The sequence below is a fragment of the Podarcis liolepis genome, assembly GCF_965112155.1.
Source record: "Podarcis liolepis genome assembly, chromosome: 15".
Lineage (NCBI taxonomy): Eukaryota > Metazoa > Chordata > Lepidosauria > Squamata > Lacertidae > Podarcis > Podarcis liolepis.
In genome coordinates this window covers 46,580,258-46,606,039 of record NC_139566.1, presented here as the reverse complement: position 1 = coordinate 46,606,039, position 25,782 = coordinate 46,580,258, and the positions used below count along the sequence as shown (strand labels likewise).

Sequence of the window (25,782 nt, the reverse complement as noted above, 5' to 3'; positions counted from 1 at the left end):
TTTTTTAAAATAACTTAAAAAGCAATTTCTAATTTCATTAGGTTTGGATATGTTCTTTCCATCCACCTCTAAGCTTGTAACTGTATTTAGTTTCTGCCTTTTCTTCAGTTGCCATGCCAAAAGTTTACCACATTTATTTGCTGATTCAAAAGTCTTTTGCTTCATTTGCTTTATCTTCCATTCAATCTCTTGGTTCATCAATTCCATATATTGTGTTTGATATAACTTAATCTCTCTTAAAATGTCCTGAGATTTTGGTTTTGTTCTTAATTTTCTCTCTCCTTCCTTTATCCTTTCCAAAATCCTCTCTTTTTTCTCATTTTGTTTTTTCCTCTTTATTGAATTTTGTTGAATCAAGAATCCTCTCATAACCGCTTTACTTGCGTCCCAGATCACTCTTTTCTCCACGTCGGTCCTCAAATTTATTTCAAAATAGTCTTTAAGGGTCTTTTGGGCCTTCGTGAGAATCTCCTTATCTCGAAAGAGGGTGTCATTCATTTTCCATCTAAATTGGCCAGTTATTGTGAGTTTCATCTCCATCTTCACGGCGTTATGGTCGGAGCAAGTTTTTGGGCAGATTTCCACTTTCTTGATCTTTGGGGCCATTCCACTAGTAACCCAGATTTGATCGATTCTGGTCCAGGTCATCATTGCTTGGGAGAAGAAAGTTCCCTCTCTCTCCAGAGGGTTCCTTGTTCTCCATATGTCTATCAAGTCCATATTTTCTGTCATTTCAAAAAAAGTCTTAGGGAGTCTCCCTTCCTTGCTAACTGTTAATCTTTGTGCCTTGTCCATGTTAGTGGAGACCACACCATTCATGTCTCCCATGATTATCATATTGTAGTCCAGATAGTCAGTGAGGGTTTCATGGAGTCTCTTAAAGAAGTCAGATTTGCCTTCATTTGGTGCATAAATCCCAACCACTAGAAGTTTTTCTCCTTGTATTTGTATCTCCACTGCCAGATATCTCCCTTGTTCGTCCTTAAATATCATTGAGGGCGATCTGGCTGCGACATCTGTCACCCCATTGATCGCCAGGGTTGATTCGGCTGATCTGGCTGGCTAGGCGGGTGTCCCCTTCCTCCCTCACCACTCCATGTGCGTCCCTCCCGAAGCTGCGCGCTCGGTGGAAGAGGACGACCATCCCAGATAGAAGGAGTGTACCGTTCTTCGGTCAAGGGTATACGATAGCTGCGCTCCCCTGCTAGAACCTCCAAACAAGCTCAAGGTCCATTCTTTCCAGTCCTGGGAAGGTTCTGGGGTGCCTCCCGTTGTTGGCGAAGAACGGCGTGACCCCCGTGGACACGTGCTTCGTGTTGTTGTAGGCGAACTCGGCGAGAGGCAGGTAATCCACCCACGTCGCAGGCTGTTGATTCGCATAACATCTCAGGTACTGCTGCATGATGGCATTGACCCGCTCCGCTTGCCCGTTGGTCTGCGGGTGTCTAGCCGACGCCAGGTTGATCTTGACGTTCAGGAAGCCCATCAGCTTCTGCCAGAAGTTCGAGATGAACTGTCGCCCTCGGTCGGACAGAATAGACCGCGGCAGACCGTGAACCTTGAACATGTGGTCTATGAACAGTTTGGCGGTTTGTTCCGCCGTGGCCACCTTCGCACACGGAATGAAATGTGCCATCTTGGAGAACAAGTCCACCACCACCAGCACAGCCGTCTTGCCCCTCGAGCTGGGCAGATCCGTGACAAAGTCCAGGGCCACTCTCTACCATGGTTCGAACGGAGTTTGCAGCGGTTCCAACAGTCCGGCCGGCGGTCTGTGCACTGGTTTGGCCCTCTGGCAGGTGTCACACCTCGCCACGTAGTCCGCGACTTCCCCTCTCATTCCGGGCCACCAGAAGTCTCTGGCGACTAATTCCACCGTCTTCTCCTTGCCAAAGTGCCCGGCAGTGGGCGCGTCGTGCAGCTTCTGCAGTACCTTGGCGCGAAGTTCGTCTCCCGGCACGTAGATGGCCCCTTTACGGATGAGCAATCCATCTCGCAGCTGGAACTCGTCGGTCGCTGCCGTGCCCCTGTGCACCTCTGCCATCTTTGCTTGCGCGAAGGAGTCATCCTGCAACGCTCGTCGCACCGCCTCCAGGTCAACTGTTGCCGCAGCGCACGCCCACACTGTCGGTGCGAAGATGTGCATGGCGGCCGCTGGCGTTGCCTCCTCCAGATACTGTGGCTTACGGGAGAGAGCATCCGCCATGACGTTGGTGTCCCCCGGGACATACTCTATTCGGAAGTCGAAGTTCGCAAAGAACTCAGCCCAACGTATCTGCCTCTGGTTCAGGAACTGTGCAGTGCGCCAGTGCTCCAGATTCTTGTGGTCCGTGCAAACCTGCACCGTGTGCTTGGCGCCGATCAGGAAGTGCCTCCACGCTTTGAATGCTGCATGACTGGCCAGCAACTCCCTGTCCCAGATGGTGTAGTTCTGTTCGGACTTGCTGAGCTTCCTGGAGTAAAACGCTCCCGGCCTCCAAACCCCCTGCGGGTCTTTCTGCAGCAGGACTGCTCCCACGGCTCTGTCCGAAGCGTCTGTCTCCACCCTCATCGGCCTGCTGGGGTTGACATGAAGCAGCTGCTCTTCCGATGCGAAGAGACGCTTGAGTGCCTGAAAGGACTGCTCCGCCTGCTCTGTCCAGATGAACTTCTTTTTCTTGGAGCTGAGCGTGTCCGTGATGGCCGCTGTCTGCATAGCAAAGCCTTTGATAAACTTGCGATAGAAGTTCGCGAAGCCGACAAACCGTTGGACCTCCTTCCGGTTGCGTGGGCTTTTCCAATCCAACACTTCTCGAACCTTGGCGCTGTCCATGGCGAGCCCCTTGTCAGACAACTTGTAGCCCAGGAAATCCACCTCTGTCACATCGAATTGGCACTTCTCCAGCTTGGCGTAAAGCCTATGCTGCTGCAGCCTGCTCAGCACTTCCTTGACGTGTCTGTCATGCTCCTGCTGTGATTCCGAAAAGATCAGGATGTCATCCAAGAAACAGACGCACGTCTTGTAGAGGAGCCCCGCCAACACGTGATGCATGAAAGCTTGAAAAACGTGGGAGCCATTTTGCAATCCAAAAGGCATAACTCTATATTCGTAGGTGCCCAGGGGCATGAACATGGCTGTCTTCCACTCATCTCCTTCCCGCATGCGAATGAGGTTGTACGCCCCTCGCAGGTCAAACTTGGTGAACACGCTGCCCTTCCGTACCTTTGCGAGGAGGTCGTCGATTCGGGGCATGGGGAAGTCCGATGGCTTGGTCACACTGTTCAAGATGCGATAGTCCACTACAAGTCTTTTTTGGGGCGTGTCCCGCTTCTTAACAAAGAATACAGGACTGCCCCCCGCTGCCTTGGACTCTCGTATGAAACCGCGCTCCAAATTATGATCTATGAACTCTTTGAGTTCCTGCAGTTCGTCCTCAGACATGGAATACAGCTTCCCTTTGGACAGCGCCGCCCCCGGCAGCAGGTCAATTTTGCAGTCATATGGTCTGTGGGGGGGTAGCCTGTCTGCCTCCTTCTCGCAGAAAACCTCCAAAAATTCTGCGTACTTGTGTGGAACCGCTTGCAGCGTGCCTAGCTGCAGCTGTGACTCCTCCTCCTCTCCTTCCTGCCGGGGCACGATGCAGTGTTCAGCACAAAAGGAAGAGCCGAAGGTCAGCTGCCTCTGGTACCAAGCCAGCGTCGGGCTGTGCTTGTCCAGCCAACTCATACCCAATACAATGGGCGTGTCCGATGGTTGAGTGACGTTGAAGCTGATGACTTCCCTGTGATTCCCAAGTCGCATCACCATTGGTGGCGTCTGCTTCACCACTTGCCCCCCTAGCAGCTCCCTGCCATCCACCGTGACAACCTGCAGGGGCAGCGTGGCAGGCAGCAACTGTATAGCGTGCCGGTCGACAAAGTCCTGCCCTATAAAGTCCGCATTGCTTCCTGAGTCAATGGTGATTGGCACGTCCATGGTGATTCCATTGGGCAGCTGGAGCGATGCGGTGAGCCTCACTACTGGTTTGGGCGGGAGGGGGTCCATGGGCTGTAAAATCTCTGGGGACTGCTTCACTGACACGTCTGGCTGGGCCCCAGTGCCTCTTTCTCCAGCCAGACTCCGTCGTTTCCCTGCTGTGGTTCTCCTTGCTGCGTTGCTGCAGTTACCATTGCTGAGGCTGCAGTGTGCTTGCGGAGCCTCTGGGGACACTCTTTCGCCATATGCTGTGGATCTTCGCAGATGTAACACTTCCTGTTCCCTCTAGGAGGCTTCGCTTTCACTGCTGCCGGTGCTAGGGCTCTGGCTGCTGACTGAGCCCTTGCACCTCCAACCTCCATAGGTTCCGCCCCTCCTCCTGGCGGAGGCGTGGATTGTACACGCGCTGCTTCTTTGGGAAGGAAGGAGTAGCCCCTGGCTTGTTCGCCCCCTCCACGCCCTTCGTCCCTGCTCCACGGACGTTCTTCCAGTCGCACCCCCACCGCCAGCGCCCTCTGAACGATCTCCTGCGTGGTCCGGGGTCTCTCCCCCCTCGCAATTTCATCTTTAACCGTGCTGTGCAATCCCTCCCAAAACAGGTCTCTTACTGGAGCCGAATCTCTGTCCCATTCCAGGGCACTGACCAAAGCGAAAAAGCGGGCATGGTACTGCCTCACGCTGGCCCTCCCTTGCTTCAGTCCATGTATCTGCTTCCGAGCAAGATCCACGTCTATGCTTGATAAAAAGCACCCATCCTTCGCTTTAATAAAGGCATCCGCATTTTGGAGCGCCGGATCCTTATCTCTCCACAAATTGCGCAGCCATGCTTTAGCATCTCCATGCAAATGGGACATGATGAATCCCACCTTCTCTTGCTCATCTCTAAAGTCTTTGTTCAGCAGTTGCAGTGCACACATTACATCTGCTCTAAAGTTGGGGTACTGTTGCAAATTCCCATCGAAGTGAGAGACCAGACCGCCTGTTCGTCTCCCCAACCCAATCCCCTCCGGTTTGGGTGTCAGTTGCCCTTGCTTCGTAAGCACTTCCAACCTGACTTGGAGATCCCTGTAGGTGGCAGCTGCGTCCTCCTCTCTCTTCCTGGATGCAAGAGCCTCGGTATTCAGTCGTGTCACTGCTTCTCTGAGTTCCGCTATCTGCTGTTCGGCCGTCATGTTGTCTGCCTTTCGTGAGCTCGCTAGTAGGCACCCGCTTTCTCTCCTCTCCGTGAGGCCGTGGATGCCCACAATTTATGGGACGGAGCTTACTGTCAGAGCTGCTCCCAGATCCTAGCTCACAGAGGATCACGCTAGCCAGCTATCATTAAGTAAAAGTCTCTATTGAGTTACAGTTTCCATTCTCAAGCTGCTGCGTGCAACTCTACGTCTTATGCGTTAGATCGGCGAAGCTCCGTCTGAGTCTCCGCCCCTTGTACACCAACTTAATATCCTAGCCCTGCTCCACCTTTTCTGCCTGACTGTTCTCCTCTGGGTCCCTCTGCCCCCCGGGGTCTCTTCCTTCCGGGATTCCTCTGACGCCGACCCCCCGGACCCTCCTGTCTCCTTGCGCCGGGCTTTAGGACCTGGCTACCTTTCCGGGCTGCCTACTGCGTCACTTTCCTGTGCATTTGAACTTGGCGCGCGCGCCCAACCTTCCACTTTCCTTCTGACCGTTTCTTCGCTCCCCGATGGAGGTGTGGCCACTCCTGACTCGTGCCCTCCCTCCTGTTGTGAGCTGCCAGCGCTTGATCCCTGGCGCCCTTCCTCTTCCCTGCTCTCTGGCGGTGACGCTGGTCCCGATTTCCAACTGCTCCCCTCTGAGTCCCCTCTGGCTCTATCTTCCTGGGGTGTCCCCCTAGGCTCCCCCCTTGCCCTGGCCACTGGTGCTCCTTTCTGTGAATCTTCTGATTCACTGGAAAGACTCGGAGATCTCGGGTCGTCGTCATCACTCATCTTTTCTTCTGCCTCCTCCCCCTCGCTCTGTTTCCTCCCTTGCCCTTGCCTCTGCTCCTGAACCCCTGACAATAGGCGTCAATCCTTCTATGGCTTTCTTTGGTAAAGGGTACAGGAAAGGAAGGTCTGTTCTGTAAGTAATCTTAACCAGGGTAGCCAATTTTAGAAGTCCTACTGAAGTGGACTCAGTACCCCATAGCCAAGGGGGCATTTCATTCTCTAGATCAGGAGGGAGGTCCGGAAATTGGCGTTCCAATTTAGCATCTTGCACTATTCCTTGGAAGGTGGGAACGGACTCTTCAGGCATGTATAGATATATGCCATCTCCCGAACTCTTTATTGTGGCATTTAATTTGCAAAGTAAGTCTCTGCCAAGGAGGTTTACTAGGCTGCTAGTTAAGAGTAAGGTGTGTTCCGCCAGCAAGGGACTGACCTTAGCTGGGTGGAAGAGCGGACAAGTGTGGGGTATGCCGTCCAGCCCCATGACCTTTCTGGTCTCTGACCCAGGTTCCAGGTGGCTATTTGCTAAAGTTGAATACGTGGCTCCCATATCTAGTAAATGTTCATAGGGATGCCCGTCGATTTCAATCGTGCAAATGGGGTCTTCCGGTGATAGCGCAAGGACGGGGCAGATGGCTTGGGTTTGGTCGGGATCCCATCTTAATTGTCAATAAGGTTCTCCATCTCACATCATTATGTCGTGAGGAGGTGGTGGGTATTCTGGTGGGTGCATGGGTGGAGCAGTAGCGTTGGTCCGATGGGAGTTGGGTGGATTTAAGGTGGCCATTTGAGATCTCATGTTCTGTTGGGGCCGGTGATTCTGGGGTGGTGGGAGTGGAGGTGGTTGCGGACCATAGGATGCAGTAGGTTGGCCCCCATATCCTTGGGTTGTATTAGTACAGGTTGGGAAAGGGGCATAGCTGTTATTTCTCTCATAAGGAGACCTGAATTCCTATCCTCCATAGGCTCCTGTGTTGAGGTATGGGCAGAACTTTTTAATGTGCCCTTCTTCTTGGCAATTATAGCATCCTCCTGTAGTGGGGTCCCATGGTCTGAGTGCGCTAGGGGGTCCTCCTCCCTGGGACCCTCTTCCTCTCCCGGTGCCCCTACCCCGGTAGGGGTTGGGTTCCATGCTCAGGGCCAGCACATGTTCGCTCTCTTGCCTAGATTCTTTCCACTTTCTCTCATCCTGGGTGTTATAGACAGACTTGGCTATCGACAGAATCTCGCTTATACTTTTCCCTTCATAGCCAATTTGGAGGTTGAGAGCTTTTCTAATATCTGGGTTGGCTTGATCTTTGAAGAAGCCCTTTACAATGACTTCATCCTGGGAGTTCTCCGGGTCTATTCCTCCCCATGTTTTAATAGCGGATACAAGCCTGGTATAATAGTCCGAGGGATGTTCGTTTGGTCCTTGTAGGACAGATTGGACTTTGGTCCAATTGACAATGTGGTGACCAGCAGCTTTTATTCCGCCTAATATGGCCTTTTTGAACAAATTTAAACACCAGATCCCGTCAGTGGTGTTGTAGTCCCAAGTTGACTCATTCCGTAAAACTTGGGTCGTGAGCGCTTCTGCCCCTGTGGGCTGGTTTGCCTGATAGTCTGGGAGTTCTAGCGCCTCTCCCGCTTTGGTTGGAATGTCTGCTTTCTCAGCTTCATTAAAGAGGGTGTTTAGAAGTACATGAACATCTGGCCAGGTGGGTTTGTGGGTTGAGAAGATGGCACTAACTTGATGGTGGCACTTGTCTGGGTCATCTCTCAAGGAGGGCATTTGGTTTGACCATGTGACTAGGTCTGCAGTATAAAAGGGTTGGTGCGTGTATACCATCGGGGGGGGGTGTCCATTGGGCTCTAGAGGTGGGATCGGTAGAGCCCTTAAAGGCATCTGAACCACTGCTTGGCTAGAGGTTCCCAGTGGCTCTACTGGTTCTTCTAATTGAATGAGGTTCTCTGGTGCGGCGCCCTTTTTCACCTTGGCTTGCTGGCGAGTAAGTATTTGGCTAGTGCCGCCCCCCCGCTCCTCCCCCCCTTGATTCCATGTCCGTATCTGAGTCATTATTTGGGGCAGATGGTGTTACCCCTTGGTAATAGAAGGGAATCAGGGCTTGTTCGATAGAATCATCTGTGGGGTGTCCCTCGTAGGGGGAGCAAGGGCTGTTTTCTGGGCTTTAGCAGGGGCACCTGAAAAGAGGGGGCTCCATGAGGAGCCCAAGGTAACCCCCTAACAGCCTTGAAAGCGGTTAGGTATTCTAGCTGACGGGGCTTCTCTTCCATCAAGTGCTTTCTTAGATTGTTTAAACGGTCTTCGTTAAAAGAACCCCCCCAGCGGCCAGCGCAACTCAGGTTTCACGGAGGCTGTACCGGTGGACCAGGATTCTCTGCAGAGGTCCTCCAACTTCTGTCTGGACAATACTTTATGGCCTGGTATTGACTTCCAGTAAGTTAAGACAAATTCAAGGAGAGGAGACAGGGTCCCTCTGGGACTGGGATGTCTTCCGTGAAGCCTTCCTCCCAGAGGAAGCCCGCTCGTTTTTGGAAGCCTGGGTACCCATTTTCTTAGTTCACGTGTGTCTGGGATAAAGAGGGGAGAAAGAAAAGGGGGTTGGTAAGGATTTCGGGTAACCTATACAGGGGTTTCTCTGATTCTTCTATCTTCCGTTGCCTAACAATTTAGTGGGTTTTTTTTTTTTTTTGAGCCCTAGCTATCTGGTTTCCTCCCCAGACCCTCGGCACTCGTTCTTTCCTTTTTCTTATTCCTCACTCTGCCAAATGTTTCCTCACTCTGCCAAATCCTGTTTCCTCAGTCTGCCAAATCCTCCCCAGTTCCTCCTAGGCTATCCCTCCTGGCAACCTCCTACCTATCGTCACAAACTTGAGGAAAAGGGATGTTATGCAGTGTGGTGACAGCTCAGGCGACCCCTGGATAGAGTTTTTGAACTGGAATATCCCCCTTGCTTTCAGAAGCGAGCTCACGCACGATACACGTGTTATGTGGCACGACTGGTGCAGCTGCGGTAAGGATAGAAAGATAGTCCCTTCCAGCCCCCTGGGTGGCTGGCTGGAAGATCGTAAAAAGAGCTCCAACCCCTTGCTTTCAATGAGATGCCTGTTGCGGTGAGGTGGGTGTTTAAGCCGGTCCTCTCCGTCTTACTTCCGGGCTCTCGATTGGTGCGGCTGGCTGGAGTGTTTAAGACAAAGAGATAGAGCTCAGAACCCCCGTTTTGGGTCAAGCATAGAATCATAGAAGCAGTGGTCCTCTGTCTCTCTCACTAACCGGACCAAGAGGAAGGTAAGAAAGAACGATAGATAAGAGGGCAGAGAATTAAGTTGCCAGGAGATTACCACCCCCCTTCCCACCAGTGCACTGGATTTTAACTTATACTCACATGCCTTCAGCTGTGATCCCGGGATTGTTGAATAAGCCGGCCGGATCTCTCTTTGCTCCCTGGCTGAACCCCTTGAGGCTGGTCAATTACCGCCCTGAAGATGGCCAGGGGTCCAGAGGGATCTTCCCAGGCAAAACGGCCCGGTGCCGGCTGAAGACTTCGGGGCTCCCGGTCAGCAACACGGGAGAACCGCAGCCCCACATTGGGTGCCAAACTGTTACAGAAAATCTAGGTGCGAGGCTGCTCTGCCACCTAGCTCGTCGGACTGAGTCTGCGGGTCCCTGTGGAACAAAAGGAGCGCAGCCAGAGACTGGAGCAATTTAGAGAAGATCCATGTTTATTGCGCAACAGGTTCAAGGTAAGATTGATGGAGTGTCAAGAACTTTTAAAACTTCCCACCATTATCCCAGATACAGTTCAAAAGCGTCATCACTACATCATTGCTACATCATGATTATATCAGGAAAGGGGTGGGTTATACAGGATTAACATATGGGCAAAGGAGGGGGGAAACATGCAGAGCGGAGCATGTATTGAAAGGCACATTTTATGTACCGATGATTAGAGAACAATAGGGTCTTAGTTTATATAGTCTAGGGGCGCAGGGAGAAAAGGGGCACTTTTATTTCAGGGCTTGAGTTTTGTGTGGTGCTTGGTGTGACACAATGGAGGGGTTGGAGGGTCTCTGCAGGGCAGAGTGCCCTTGAGGTCATCGCCTCGAACCCTCCACAGGCTTTATGGGAATGGGAATGGATTACAAACATGATCCCCCCTTTCTGCTCCGTAACAGTTGATCAAAGAGTTCACAATGATGTGTGAACAACTGACCTGTCACTGGCCAGTTTAAAGGACCCTAAGAAGGGAGAGTTGAGTGGTGGCAGTGACTTGTGGTTGAGCATCCATGACTGGCACTTAGAACTCCTTCCAGTAGCACCTTAAAGACCATCTAAGTTAGTTTTTGGTATGAGCTTTCGTGTGCATGCACACTTCTTCAGATGCCAGTGTATCTGAAGAAGTGTGCATGCACACGAAAGCTCATACCAAGAACTAACTTAGTTGGTCTTTAAGGTACTACTGGAAGGAATTTTTTTATTTTGACTATGGCAGACCAACACGGCTACCTATCTGTAACTGGCACTTAGAAGGCAGCCTGAGCAGGCACCCTGGTCCCCTGGGCACAGGCTCCTTGACCATGCTGAGATGTTTTGCATTTCTATTTCAATGATCATGGATTTTTAAAATCTGCATCTTTACTAGTGATGGGAAGATGTGCTACTTTTGGTTCTTTCAGTTTCTCATTTTTCCAAACTTAAATTCAGTCTTCCACATTTCCACAGCAATTTGTGATTTTCTTTTTGGAAAATTCTTTTTGAAAAATTCATCAGAATGTTCACATTAATGTTTCCCAATAAACACATTTTTGTATGCAGTTTTGACTAATACTATACAGTTTTGCAAGCAATTTCCCCAAACACAAGGCACATTTGTGTATTACTTTCACAAATATATTCATTTTTATACACATTTCCCCCCTAATATTTGCATTTTTGTTGTTGTAAATGTTGGTTGGCTGGAGAACTGCATCACAAAGTTTGGATAGGTGTAAATTTTGGTTGCCTTGAAATGTGAGCTGAGCTGACTTTCTCCTTGATCTATACATATAAATTAGCACATGAAAATTGTTTGCAATTCTGTGTCATCTTTTTTGTGGGTGGGTGTGTGTGCAAATAACCGCCCTAATGAAGAAAAAAAGTGGTACAGAAGTCAACATGAGGAACGTGCCCCTCTAGGCGCAAGATCCTTAGGTTGAAGGCTAAATCCCTGTTTATGCAACCAAATAGGAGGCCAGTTCCATGTGCATGCAGGTGGAGATGGGGACCTAGGAAGTGCATGGAAGCCTCTGCATGGATCAGGGCCTGGCTTCAGCTCCTCTATAAGCTCCTCTATAAGCGCCCTGGTCTGACTGGCTTCATTGATGGAGCAACACCACCTGTCTAGCTCCACGCTCCAGCCTACTAGGACAGTACCTGCCATTAAGAGCCCAGTGGTTTGAACATGTTCCAGTAAGGACTGTTGGAGTCAAGGAGCCTGCTGCTCCTGCTTGCATTGTTTGCCAGCCCCACCTACCCTGCACCCTTGCCAAACTCCCCACCCCGCTTGCCAACCCCCAATTTGCACTTCACCCATGGCCCCCATCCATAGCTACGGGGGGCTAGCTGGTTTTTTGTTTTCTTTTTTGCCCCAGAGGTACACCATTGAGGCTCCCAACCTGTGTACGCAAATGTTTGTGGAGGGGGCGCCAAACTGGGTTTTTGACCCAGGTGAAATGAAGCATAGTTTCACCCCTGCCCCCATCTCCTCATGCCTCCTTTAATGCCCCATATCCCTGTTGGAATATTCTAGAAAGAATAGAAAGAACTTGGTCTTAAACAGGTTGCTAGGCAATAGAAACATCTACCCAGCAACAGGAGCCTTTATAAAGGGCATGTGATCAATAAGGGTCAGAGTGTCAAGTGTCAGTATGTAAATGAACATGAGTCAGCATTAGGTCTCTGGCTGGATGGCTGGAAGAGGAAAGGACTACGTATGTTATTTTATATTTGTATTTGACCAGTGTAATTTGTTGTAAATAATAAAGATACTCAATTAAAACAAAACTCTGTTGCAAGTCTATTAAAAGAAGAAAACCCAAGAGTAGATGCTGCACACACATCAACAATCCCCACAGCTCCTTCAAGTCCCCCATATGTTCACAGTTCCTCTCTCTCTTTCCCTGCATTGTTCAAAAATCTGCTGTTGTTTAAAAATTGCCTTCTTTTTAGCTCCCTTGCCCTGAGTTCATGCAAATCCAGGACTGTGATGCAAATCCTTCCACAGATGAAAGACTTATGTTTTTATGCATAAAGGAGGACATACTTAAACTATCATGGTTCTCCCCCTCCAAAAAAAAGAATGAAAGGAATCTGAGGAATTCTGGTTTGGAATTGTAGGGTTTGAGGTTTTTGTTTTGCCTTGTTTAGCTAGAGATTGCTAATCCTGAGAAAAGGGGATTGACCATTTCAGACAGTTTGTCGGGTCAGCATGTGGGTGGCTCTTTCCCTTCTTGTCTTTTTTTCATCATGTCATAAGACTTAACCCAGTGAGAGACCTTGCTCCTTGCTCCATTGCCTTTCTATCCAGCTTCCAAGTTGCATATGTAGGACCTGGTTTCCTGCCAGCTTGTGGGTTCTGCAACTTATCAGTCTGAAGCTTTGCAGACTGGCTCATTCTGCAATTTGACTCTCTATTGATCCTTTTTGGGAAACATGAAGTTGAAGTGATTATCCCAGGGGATAAACGATTTCCTTGGAAATATATTCACCCAGTTGGTTTTGTGGGGGTGTGGCTGGGTGGCTGGGTGGCTGTAGCCTCATTTTTCCAGGATTGGCTGCTCCTTGCAGGAGGCCTTCCGGGCAATCCCACAAAGAGTCTTTCCAAAGGGGAGAGCAGTGGGCAGAGCTGGAGGCAGGGGAGTGGGCTCTTATTTTGTAGGTGCCCTTTCAAAGCCACCAGCAAATGCTGTGCTGCATTTCAGCGCATGGAAATATGACTCCTGCAGGGCAAAATCAAAGGCGGCGCTCAGAGGTGAAATGAAATCTAATTGCTACCATCAGTTTAATTCTGCTCTCTGTCTCGTTTATGAATGGCTGCCATCAAATTGCAGCTAATTACCACCAGCACTTTGTACGTGAACAGCCATTCATTTTCAGACCTGATTCATTTCCTTCTCTCCCCCTCTCTTTAAAAAAAGTCTGCCTCATGAACTTGCTTTGGTTTTCTTTTCCTCTGGCTACTGTGCTGTATTTCTTTGGCCACTCTTAACGGAAACATAGCCCACCCAGGATACATCAACACTACAAACTTGATCCCCTTAGCCACATAGGCCCATGTGCAGAACTGGCCTTGTTACAGGGGACACTTAAAACATGTACAGTGGTACCTCGGTTTAAGAACAGCCCTGTTTACGAACTATTTGTTTTACAAACTCCGCAATACCAGAAGTAGTGTCTCAGTTTGCGAACTTTACCTTGGTCTAAGAACGGAATCTGAACAGTAGAAGGGCCCCGGGCGGCGGAAGGCTCATTAGGGAAAGCGTCCCTTGGTTCAAGAATGGTTTCAGTTTAAAAACGTACTTCCAGAATGGATTAAGTTCGTAAACTGAGGTACCACTGTACCGCTGTGAGTAATCGATTTCTTAGTGTGGCAGCACCCACCCTAGGGAACTCACTGCCTCTTGACACCAGGCAGGCATCTTCACTGTGCTCTTCAGCACCTGCTAAAAGCAGTTTTGTTTCTACAAGCTTACATGGATATGTAGAATGCTGACATGTGTTTTTAATCTGTTGTTGGTTTATATTTGATCTTAAATACGATTTGAATGTTTTCAGTAGCTGTTCTTAACTGTTATTGATTTTGCTGTTTTATTCTTTTTGCAAACCACTCGGACATTTTTTCTTCTTACAATTGGGTTGTGTATATAAAAATGATATGAAATAAATAGAACCATAGAATTGTAGAGTTGGAAGGGACCCCGAGGGTTATCCAGTCCAACCCCCAGCAATGCAGGAATCTCAGCTAAGGCATCCATGGCAGATGGCCATCATCCAACATCATGAACAACTCTCACTGTCAGAAAGTTCTTCCTGATGTTTAGTCGGAATCTCCTTTCTTGAAACCTGAAGCCATTGTTTTGAGTCCTACCCTCAGGAGCAGTAGAAAACAAGCTTGTTCCCTTCTTCCATGTGACACCCTTGAGATATTTGAAGATGGCTATCATATGTGAATTATATCAGTATCATATTGTAAATTACAAATAAATAATTTGTCATTCACAAATCACAGAATTCACAAATTTAATCATTAAAAGTGAGCCAGAAGGAGTCGTCATGGAAAACAAAGGCTTCCTGAGCATAAGCCCCTTCCTCTCCTTTCTGTTCAGTTGGCAGGAAGCAGTTCATGCAGTTTGAGTGGGCCAACAAGGCAGCGGAAGTCCTTGGCTGTGATTTTGAGGAGCTCACAACAGCCGTCTTCAAGCACCACCTCCAGAGGATTATTGAGCAGGTCACGTCTGGAGCCGGAGGACAGCTCAGCCAGGACCAAGGCTGGTCGGATGGTAAGGGCCTTTCCTCATGCAAAGTTAGCAGGGGAAAGAGAGGCTCCGTTTTGACAATTCCCCTCCCTCCATCAACCTTGGGTTGAATATGCATGTTTGAATCCATCTTGGGAACAACTCAAACAGGTACAGATAGATTCCCCCCTACCCTCGGCCCATCTAGTGCAGCATCCTGTTTTCACAGTGGCCAGTCCACAAGCAGGATATGAGTGCAGTAGCAGCACTCTCCCTGCTCATGATTCCCATACTGGAAGCAACGTGTTGATGGTAAACTTATTTTCCATGAACTTGTCTAAACCACTTTCAAAGCTACCCAAGTTGGTGGCATCACTGTATCTTGTGGTAGTGAATCCCAAGGGTTAGCTATGTGCTCTGTAAAGAAGTGTTTCTGTTCTGAATCTCCCACCATTTAGCTTCACTAGATGACCCCTTTGGGTTCTGCTATTCAGAGAGAACAAGAAAAACTTTTTTTCTCCACTCTTTCTGCACAAGACATTGTTTGATACTCCCTGGGTTTTAGTTTTATGAGAGAGAGAAAAGCTTCTCTTTCACCGCACCATGCATAACATTATTAACCTCCGACCTGTACCCTCTTGCTCTCCTTTTCTTTAGAATAAAAATACCCAGTTGGTGTACCCTTTCTTTATAAGAGAGTTTATCATTTTGCTTGCCCTTTTCTGAACCTTTTTCAACTTTGCAATGTCCTTTTTGAGGTGAGGCAGCCAGAGTTGCACACAATATTTCAAGTGTGTTCACACCATAGATTTGTATAACAGCATTATAGTAAAAGCAGTTTTGCCCTTAATCCCTTTGCATATCATGAAATTCACCTTGTAACAGGGACCTGTGAAGCTGCCCTGCTCACCCGACCTCAGTATTGTCAGTGTAGTAAACAGAAAGAGGCAGCTGAGGCTCACAGAGGCCATTCTCAGCTCTACTGCAAAAAAGGTCCTCCTTAGAGATTCCAAGCCCTGAACCATGAGCAGATTCCCCACACTGAAGTCTAAGGAAGGGCTATGGCTCAGGGACAGAGAACTTGCTTAGCACATGAAAGGTGCTAGGGTCAATCCCTGCCAGCTTCACCACATAGGATTGGGAAATACCTCTGTGCCTGGTGAGCCAATGATCTGGCTCAGTACAGGCAGCTTCCTGTGTTCCTATGGAGAATGATGGCCCACCAAATCCAATGCAGTCTGCTTTGGTTGACAGCAGTGCTGTTTTTTTCCGAAAAAGAGGTGCCAGAACTCAATATGAATGTCTCCCTTGTTCTCTTATAATGGCAATGGCACCCACCGGAGAGGTGCCGGAATTAAGTTCTGGCCGAAAAAAAGCCCTGATTGACAGTAGCTGTCCTATGCCTGAGCTTAGGCCTGCTGACCAAGCACATTTCTTACCTGGAAGTTGCACCTGAGACCTTCTGTATGCAAAGCCAAGTGCTCTTTCACTGAGGTCTGGGTTCTTTCTGCGTATCACTTCTCTCTCTGCCTCTCTGTCACACACCTTATTGTTCTGCCTCTCTTAATTGTGGCACTCATGCAATGATTAGGTAAGTGTGGACACATTTGCAGGCAGTGATGCAGGAGGAGAGGAAGTGCTCACAACCCCGTATCCAAGGACCACTCCCCCCTCCCTACTAACTAGCACTCTGTGGGCCACAGCATGCAAAGCCACCTTGTCAGAGGCAAATTGCCTTCAAATTTTTGACTACAACAGGGGCAATCAGAGGTAACATATATTTTTTTTGCACTTGAGCACAAAACAATGAGATTGGTTATTTAAAAATAAAACCCTTTTGATTTTCAGCCCTTTAAAAAAAAGGTAGCTAAGCACAGCTGGCTTTCCAAACAGCTCTTTGAATTGTAAATCTGCCAGGTATTTGAAAGCAGGAAAAGCGGGTTGGAGAAGGAAGGCGTAACCAAGATATTAGCTGCCTACTGAGATCTGGGACAGGCAACAAGCTGTTTGCGGCCAGCTTTCTTGCTGTTTTTTGCCTTGACAACGCCCCCCCCCTGCTTTTCTGTAACTCTTTTCATCTACTGCCTCCCCCCCCCCACTGCTACCTCCTTTTGTGCACTAAGTAACAACCAGTGTTTATTCGTGGCTGAAATTTGCTAAGGAATGGACCTGAAAACAATTTAGAAAAGATGCCAGCTGTAGTTGGTTTCCTTAGCAATGGGCTCAAGTTCCAAGCATGTAAAACCCTCAAAGAGGCACCTGCTTCCCCTTCTTCCTTCCTTAAACTCTCCTCCAATCAGTATTTCAAAGTCCCCTACCCCAATTCAGGTTTTTTTGCACCAGGAAAAGATCTGCCCTCCCAAGAGGAACAGGAGCGACAGAGCCGCTCCTGGTGCTGAACCCTGCAGCTGTTGGCAACATTTAAGATCTCTCAGTGCATCTAACTAACATTCAGATCAGTTTGGAAAAGGGACAACTGCAAAAGGACATGACAGAAGTTTATAAAATTATGCACAGGATGGAAAATGGAATATATGTATTTATAGAGTGAGCAATTTTTATCCCTCTCCCATTATACTAGAATGGGGAAGGAGGTAGTCACCAAATTAAATGGATTCAGAATGGAGGAAAGTCATTCTGCACACAGATAATGTTTGAAACTGTTTTTCCAAATGCAAACAACTTAGTGGAAGAAGACTGAACTTTATTGAACAAAATAGGCTTCTATACCCACATACAACAGTGCAAAACCTCCCCAAACAGACACAGTCAATGAACCCCCTTCTCATTTAACACACACACACACACACACACACACACACAAATAATCAATCCCCAACAAACATTTACCCAAGCAACCAACACATAGTACCAGACCACTAACCCAAATCCCTCCTTAGGCCTAAGAAACAACAGCAGAGTGGCTCTTCTGTCTGGTTTGCAATGCAGCAACCTTGACCCACATCCAGGCACACTGCATTTAGGTTCAAGCCCTGTTATTTATACCCAGCCCAGATAGGCAAGGCTTAATGCCTCAACCGCCTCCACCTATACTGATTAGTGTCATGTCTACATACTCCCAGTCCCATGATCTGGGTAATCAAGCCCCAACTGGGCCTTCTTCAAGGGTAGAAGTGCTCCTGTAAGGACTTAAAGCGGCCTTAAATGAAGGGTTAATTGTGCAAGGCCACCAAGCCTCCTCATCCATCTTCCGTGTTTCCACTACAGGAACTCAGTGCCACAAGATGGATATGGACTTACATGGCTTTAAAACAAGCTGGGGGAGGTATGGGCCAATGGCAGTGGGCTGGGCTATTCCCTTCAAGCCTCTACCTGTCCATCATGATTTGGATTTTTAATTTTGATAGTTTGTGTCCCATGCTGATTCCCTGTTGAAAAGTTCCAACGTGATGCTGGTGGTTTGGGTGCAGGTTGTATTGGGACTGTGTGCCCCTCTCCTCGTTAGAATACGTCATGCATCTGATGGAGTGGCCTCCTGCATTACAGGGAGGAGTTGGACTAGTCCCTTCCAATGCTACAGTTCTATGATTCATGCCCTCCAGACATTTTGGATGACAGCTGCCATCAATCGCAACATCAGGCAGCCCTGCTGGCTGGTGTCCACAGGAGCTGTCACTCAAACATTTGGAGGGCACCAGGTTGGTGAAGACTGGCTTATGCCATAACAAATGGTTAGTTTTCTTCAGGTACAACAAACCTTTTGCTGTTTTTTTCCTGCAACAGACAGACACAGCAGTTGCCCTGGTTGGAAATTGCTTCTGGTTTGATCGCAAAGCTCTGAACTAACTGCATGTGGGGAGGACTGCTGAGCAGCCATGCCCAAAGGCACTGTCAGGAAAATTAAGCATTCTGTGTCTCTCTCCTTCAGGTCCCAAGATGACAGGTGTGGAGTGTGTGGAAGGGATGGCTGCGGGGCTCTATGAGGAGCTGTTTGCAGTTGTTGTGTCGCTCATCAACAGGTATGTTTGTCTTTGAATGCTGCAAACTCACTTTTGGAAAAGTAGGCCTTTCCTTGGCTAGATCACAAAGATGTGATGAACTATAGGAAGAGCTGAGGGGTTGTTGCATCTTTCTGGGTTTTCCACTGCCCATGACACCTACATTTTAAAAAAGACTTCAGTTGAAAGTTGGAGAATAAATGAGAGGCGGGTGTTTGGTATGGAGGGAATGCCATTTGTGAAAGATGCTTGCAGCGGAAGAAAGATGTGAAAGGGCCATAGCTCTGGGGCAGAACACCCACCTGGCATGCAGAAGGTCCCAGGTTCCATCTCTGACAGCATCTCCAGGGAGGACTGGGGAAGTCCCCTGTCTGATACTCTGGGAGCCACTGCCAGTCAGAGTAGACAACACTGAGCAAGGGGGACCAATGGTCTGACTCTGTCTAAGGCAACTTCCTGGGTTCCTGTGTGATCCTCCATCAGGGTGAGTGTCTTTAAATCATCTGCTGCTTTTGCTGTCCAAACACGTTGGAGAGAATATGTAGCATCTTAGTCTGGTTTTCTTGGATGTTGAACATAGAGAGCTAGGGAGACATCAGGGAAGAGCAGTGCCTTTTTATATGTGAAGTTTCATTTGCCTTCGAGATTCTCCTCCTCCTGCATGAGAACATAGTTCCACAATAGCTTTTAAATATGGTTTGCTGTACAGTTGTTGTCAATGTTAATGAATGGTGGTATTTAAATGTTTTTTAAATAAATAAGAAGATCATGTGTGTGCCTCAGTCATCAAGTAGCTGCCAGGGGTGGGGAGTTCAGACCTGCCACATGCCTTAACTGACTTTTAGCTCCACTAATGCTGACATCACTTTGTCCTCAGTTCTCCTCTTTGCAATCTAGATTCTTCTTGGACGGAATTCCCAAGGAGAATGTGGGGAGCTCTCAAGCACCCGGCAGGCCCGCAATCTAATTTTGGAAGCAAGTTCCAGCTTCAAGGTGCAACTACAGAGCTCATTGGCCCCTTGAAGCACCTGAAATTCCCAGCATGTTGGGCCTCTTGGTTGGTGGGCCTTGGAGTCAGGCTTCCTGGGATGGACCTTTCCCAATTAGTGCTCATTTCCACACATTGGTTCAGCCTCTTTCCCATTCAGCAGTTGGGTTAGTTCCTGCCATGTCCTTGCTTCCATTAAGTGGGACACCCTGTTGTTATCTGCATAGGTGTAAAGATGCATTTGTTTGTTTTGTTGTTGGTCTTTTTTATTTTAAAAAAGAGAGCATGTGGAGTGAAAACTGTGGTGTGCTGAGAGCAACACTTGTTTACTTATTAATAATGGATGTGACTTTGCAGGATTGACACGAAGGTTACCAGCATGTTGAGATTAATGCGCCCACTTGAGGGAGTCAAATAACAAGCTTCATATGGGACACGGAGAGGCTTGCTTCCTAATAAAAAGGCTTCATTAGACTGGATCCAAAGGTCAGGAGGGAGAGGCCTTGGTTGCCTCTTCTGTCCCAACAAGGTGGTGGTTGTAGTAATTACTAGATGTGCTGTCAATCTGCTGCTGTTGTTGCTGGGCTGGGGGTGGCTTTTCCTTGTGGCTTCACAGCTGCAGAAAATGCTGCTTAAAGCTTCATTGGGACCAGGCTTGGAAAGTGCTAGCAAATCCTCTTCCCAAATGCCACACCAGCCATTGATGTAGAGAGCACACCTCCTTGTGCAAAAATGCCATGTATCTAAGGATTACGGCTTGCAAAAACTGTGTACATTGGCTAAAATTGCATACGGAAATGTTTGTGTTAGGAGCAATGCAGCTAAAATGCTGGTGAGCATTTTTCAAAAAAAAAATCATAAATGCAAAAATGTGGTGAACTAAATTTAGGGTCCAGGGGGAAACCAAAATGGATAGATTCATCCTTCCTGTAAGGATATCAGGGGGTTACTCGAGAGCAATTAGGCAAATGCCTCCCTGGTAAGCTGTAAAGCCTCGTTATTGGTGCCAAAAAACCTTCACCATGCAGAGAGCCACTTTTCCGTGGCTCGCTCATTCACTGGCAGAATCTGAGAGTGAGCGGTCCTTAAACCTTCCCCAGCAGAGTAGTTTCTTGACGCCCAGTCTGCGCTTGCCCTCTCTGTGCGAAAGCCTACTGCGCAAGGAGGGCGTGGGTAACAGAGGACCTCTCTCCTCCCCGCTTTGCTCAGGCAAGGTGTCCTGGCACCGCCTCCAAGCCCTGAAGCTCCTCTCCACTGGAGGCGTGGTTACTCTCCTCCGCTGAGGAGGTGCTGCTTCCCACGATCTTTGGGGGCTCTCTGTAATCCATCCGGCTTTTCCCCTCTCTCCCCTGAGCCGATGGCAGTTCCCTGACACTTCCCTAGTTACATAGTTCTTAGATCAGAGAGATTTTCTTCTGCCTTCAAATCTTAGAGTGTTTATTCTCTGTCTTAGCACTCATCTTTGGGAGAATGTGGTATTTATGGCAACTTCTCTCTTGAATATCACCTTCACTGTGTGCTGCGCATGCATGCATTCTTCCTTTCCCAAATGCAAAAGAATCAACTTGGCCTTTTAAGTGACCCAAGTGGAAATGCAGCCTGTCATAACAACGTAAGAAGAGAGTCCTGTAGCTGGACCAGGCCAATGGGGACCCATCGAGTCCAGCATCCTCTCTTCACGGTGGCCAACCAGATGCCCATTGTGGGAAACCCACAAGCAGGACCCAAGCACAAGAACATTGTCCCACGCCCTGTGGTTTCTGGCATTCAGAAGCATTGCTGCCTCTCCCACTGTGGAGACAGAGCAGAGCCATCTTAGTCAATAGCCACTAAACCTCTTTTAAAGCCAAACATTGATGCTCCTTTTTGAGTTTAAAACAAACTTGAATAGCTTTTGGGTATCACTGCACTTTCAGAATTGCAGGGCACATCGTTAGCTATGACTTGAAATTCTCTGGAGTTAGGACTTCCGGGTTGGCGCCATCGATAATGGCGGATTCCCTCTGAGTTTCTGAGGGACCAGCTCTGCGGGATCGGGTCTGATCGCTGCGGCGAAGCGGGGACCCTTTAAAAATCACAGGCGGGTGAAGCCTGTGAACGTGGGGACTCGGCGGGCACCTTTTGCGCCCCCCAAGTTGCGAAGGGACCCTTTTAAGGGTTCCGGAGCGAGACGGGGTGAGTGGCGCGGTGCTGAGAGTCGACTGCTTCTTCCGCGGAGTGAAGCCGCATAGCCGTTATCGGAGAGCACTGACTTCTTCCTGGGAAAATTTGACTTTGAAAACAACTACCCGTGAGTAGGATTAAATTGGACTAAAAGAAAAAAAATAAGCTAATTTGGCACCAAAGCGGGAAGGTATAAACAGGAAGTCTGCCTTCCTTTCTTGTAAATAGATCAAAGCAAAGAGACTGTAAGCAGAAACTTGGAAAGACGTTTGAAAAAAAAAGACTTAAATCTTAACATCTGGAAAGCGATCTCCCCTCCAGATTGCAGGAGAGAAGGGGGGAAAGGTTTGAACTGTATTTATCTGCAAAAAAAGGGGGAAAAGGAAGCTAAAATCCACCGCCTAAAACCTGGGAACGGACTGCCCTGCTCTGTGGAAAGCCTATTGGTAAGCAGAGGACTTTTGACAGCTAACTCTGCAGAAGAGATACAGTGTTTCTGAACTTCTCCTGGTTTTAAAGTAACTGATTAAGTGCAACTGAAACTGTTGTTTTTTGTGAATTGGGGGACTTATAAGGACTATTTTCTTTTCTAAAAGTTGCAAGCTTTGGCTGTTACTGTGTCCCCCTAGAGGAGGCTTGACATTGCTACAATAACAACTGGGCTAGAGGAACTTTCCATTCCAAAACAAATTCCAGACGTGGGAACGACCTTGGATTCTCATGAGAGTGTTATGGCAGATGGGAGAGGAAAGATAGAGTTGGTGCAGGAAAAAACTACTAGGTCTGGCAGACCCTATCGGACAGATCCTGCGTTGCAGTGAAGGGCTTCAACATCTGGACCATCTGGAATACCAGGGGCTGCACCTCCACAGGTTAAACCAAAAGTTATGTCGTCCGAAGACGTTCTGGCACAGGCACTTGGAAAAATTAATGAATCTTTGGAAAATTTAGCTAAACAAGTAGCTGAAACAAATAAACAAGTAGCTGAAGCATGAGTTAAAATTGACCAGAATACTACAAGTATCAATAATTTGGGACAGAAGGTGAACACCAACACAGAGTCTATTGAAAAATTATTACAGGAATCTGCTTCGACCCAAAAGATAGCTGAAGAAGCAAAAGATATAGCAACTGCTACTCAAGAGAAGATACCGCCGGTATATAAGCAACTTGAGGACCACAGTTTGACATTGTCTATGATTGAATTGAAAGAGAAACAAAGAAATTTAAGAATCAGGGCTGTACCAGAACGTGAGAAAGACAATTTGGCTGATTTTCTTACGCAGGAATTTACAGATTTCTGGCAACAGGATTTGGGGAAGGAAGAATTTAAGATAGTGAGTGCATTTAGACTTGGAAGAGGAGGAAGGAGGAACAAGGTGAGAGACTGCTTGATTACCTTTCGAACAAAAGAGGAAAGAGACAAAATCTTGAATCTGCATTACCAAAAGACTTTGGAAATTTACGACTCAAGTGTGGAGATATTCAAGGACATTCCAAAACATCTTTTGGACTTAAGGCTCAATTACGGAGATCTGGTTGCCCTGCTGAGAAGAAATAGAATCCTCTTTAGGTGGGAATTCCCTCAAGGCCTGTCCTTTAAATATAAAGGAAGAAAGATAAAAATAAGATCAGTCAATGACAAAGATAGGTTTCTGAAGGATCACGGAGAAGATCTACAGAAAGAAGTGGAATCCAGAGAAGAGCCAAAAGCACTGGAAAAAGGAATACTAGATATAGCAAACTTATCTTTTGGATTGCATGGCCCAGAGAAAGAGACACCACTGACAGAACAAGAACAGACACTTGGCGCAGATGGAGGTAAAGCGAAGTAACCCCATCATGGCTCTGCAACTGTTAAGTTGGAATTGTAATGGTTTGAATTCTCCTCGGAAGAGAAAAAGTGTTTTTCATTTACTAAAAAAGGAACAATTGGACTTGATTTGTTTTCAAGAAACACATGTAACAAGGTTACACAGGAAACTACTGATTAATAAGAGATTGGGACAGGAGTTTATCTCATCTGACAAAGTTAAAAAGAGAGGAGTTGTGATATATGCAAAGGAGAGACTATCACCAAAATTAATTTTTAAAGATGACTGTCAGGGGTTTAGGAGCAGAGGCAAGGGCAAGGGAGGAAACAGAGAGCGAAGGGGAGGAGGCAGAAGAAAAGATGAGTGATGACGACGACCCGAGATCTCCGAGTCTTTCCAGTGAATCAGAGGATTCACAGAAAGGAGCACCAGTGGCCAGGGCAAGGGGGGAGTCTAGGGGGGCACCCCAGGAAGATAGAGCCAGAGGGGACTCAGAGGAGAGCAGTAGGAAATCGGGACCAGCGTCACCGCCAGAGAGCAGGGAAGAGGAAGGGAGCCAGGGGGCAAGCGCTGGCAGCTCACCACAGGAGGGAGGGCACGAGTCAGGAGTGGCCACACCTCCATCGGGGAGCGAAGAAACGGTTAAGTGGAAAGTGGAAGGTTGGGCGCGCGCGCCAAGTTCAAATGCAGAGGAAGGCGGCGCAGTAAGCAGCCCGGAAAGGGAGCCAGGTCCTAAAGCCTGGCGCAAGGAGACAGGAGGGTCCGGGGGGTCAGCGTCAGAAGAATCCCGGAAGGAAGAGACCCCGGGGGGTAGAGGGACCCAGAGGAGGACAGTCAGGCGGAAAAGGTGGAGCCGGGCTAGGATATTAAGTTGGTGCACACGGGGCGGAGACTCAGACGGAGCTTCGCCGATCTAGCTACTAGACATAGAGTTGCACGCAGCAGCTTGAGAATGGAAACTGTAACTCAATAAAGACTTTTACTTAATGATCGCTGGCTAGCGTGATCCTCTGTGAGCTAGGATTTTCAAGCAGCTCTGACAGTAAGCTCCGTCTCACAATTGTGGGCATCTACAGCCTCGAGGAGGGGAGAGAAGCAGGTGCCTACCAGCGAGCTCACGAACGGCAGCCGACATGACGGCTGAGCAGCAGATAGCGGAACTCAGAGAAGCAGTGTCACAACTGAATGCAGCGGCTCTCGCGTCCAGGAAGAGAGAGGAGGAGGCAGCTGCCGCCTGCAGGGATCTCCAGGTCAGGTTAGACGTGCTTACAAAGCAGACACCCAGGCAGGAGGGAATTGGGTTGGTGAGACGAACAGGCGGTCTGGTCTCTCACTTCGATGGGAACCTGCAACAGTATCCCAACTTTAGAGCAGACGTACTGTGCGCACTGCAACTGCTGAATAAAGACTTTAGAGATGAGCAAGAGAAAGTGGGATTCATCATGTCCCATTTGCATGGGGATGCTAAAGCATGGCTGCGCAATTTATGGAGAGATAAGGATCCGGCGCTCCAAAATGCGGATGCCTTTATTAAAGCGATGGATGGGTGTTTTTTATCAAGCATTGACGTGGATCTTGCCCGGAAGGAGGTGCATGGACTAAGGCAAGGGAGGGCCAGCGTGAGGCAGTACCATGCCCGCTTTTTCGCTTTGGTCAGTGCCCTGGAATGGGACAGAGATTCGGCCCCTGTAAGAGACCTCTTTTGGGAGGGGTTGCACAGCTCGATTAAAGATGAAATCGCGAGGGGGGAGAGACCCCGGACCACCCAGGAGGTCGTTCAGAGGGCACTGGCAGTGGGGGTGCGGCTGGAAGAACGTCCGTGGAGCAGGGACGAAGGGCGTGGAGGGCGCGAACCAGCCAGGGGCTCCTCCTTCCTTCCCAGAGAAGCAGCGCGTGCGCAATCCACGCCTCCGCCAGGAGGAGGAGCGGAACCTATGGAGGTTGGAGGTGCAAGGGCTCAGTCAGCAACCAGAGCCCTAGCACCGGCAGCAGTGAAAGCGAAGCCTCCTAGAGGGAACAGGAAGTGTTACGTCTGTGAGGAGCCAGGGCATATGGCGAAAGAGTGTCCCCAGAGGCTCCACAAGCTCACTGCAGCCTCAGCAATGGTGACTGCAGCAACGCAGCAAGGAGGACCACAGCAGGGAAACGACGCAGTCTGGCTGGAGGAAGAGGCCCTGGGGCCCAGCCGGACGTGTTAGTGACGCAGTCCCCAGAGATTTTACAGCCCGTGAACCCCCTCCCGCCCAAACCAGTAGTGAGGCTCACCGCATCTCTCCAGCTGCCCAATGGAATCACCATGGACGTGCCAATCACCGTTGACTCGGGCAGCAATGCGGACTTTATAGGGCAGGACTTTGTCGACAAACACGCTATACAGTTGCTGCCGGCCACACTGCCCCTGCAGGTTGTCACGGTGGATGGCAGGGAGCTGCTCGGGGGGCAAGTGGTGAAGCAGACG

At 48.8% G+C, this 25,782-nt stretch overlaps 1 protein-coding gene across 5 annotated transcripts in view; it reads left to right on the top strand.

Moving 5' to 3' along the window:
• Positions 1–25,782, top strand: part of MYO18B (myosin XVIIIB) — a 349,431-nt gene that overhangs the window by 103,813 nt on the left and 219,836 nt on the right. For all 5 annotated transcript variants that reach the window (XR_014519475.1, XR_014519476.1, XM_083476633.1 and 2 more), the window contains 2 exons: positions 14,272–14,445; positions 18,290–18,380. Coding sequence is in view for 3 of the 5 variants with exons in the window: in XM_083476633.1 (XP_083332759.1) it covers positions 14,272–14,445; positions 18,290–18,380 (265 nt within the window). In the remaining 2 variants the exon portion in view is untranslated. The remainder of the gene's footprint in view (positions 1–14,271; positions 14,446–18,289; positions 18,381–25,782) is intronic.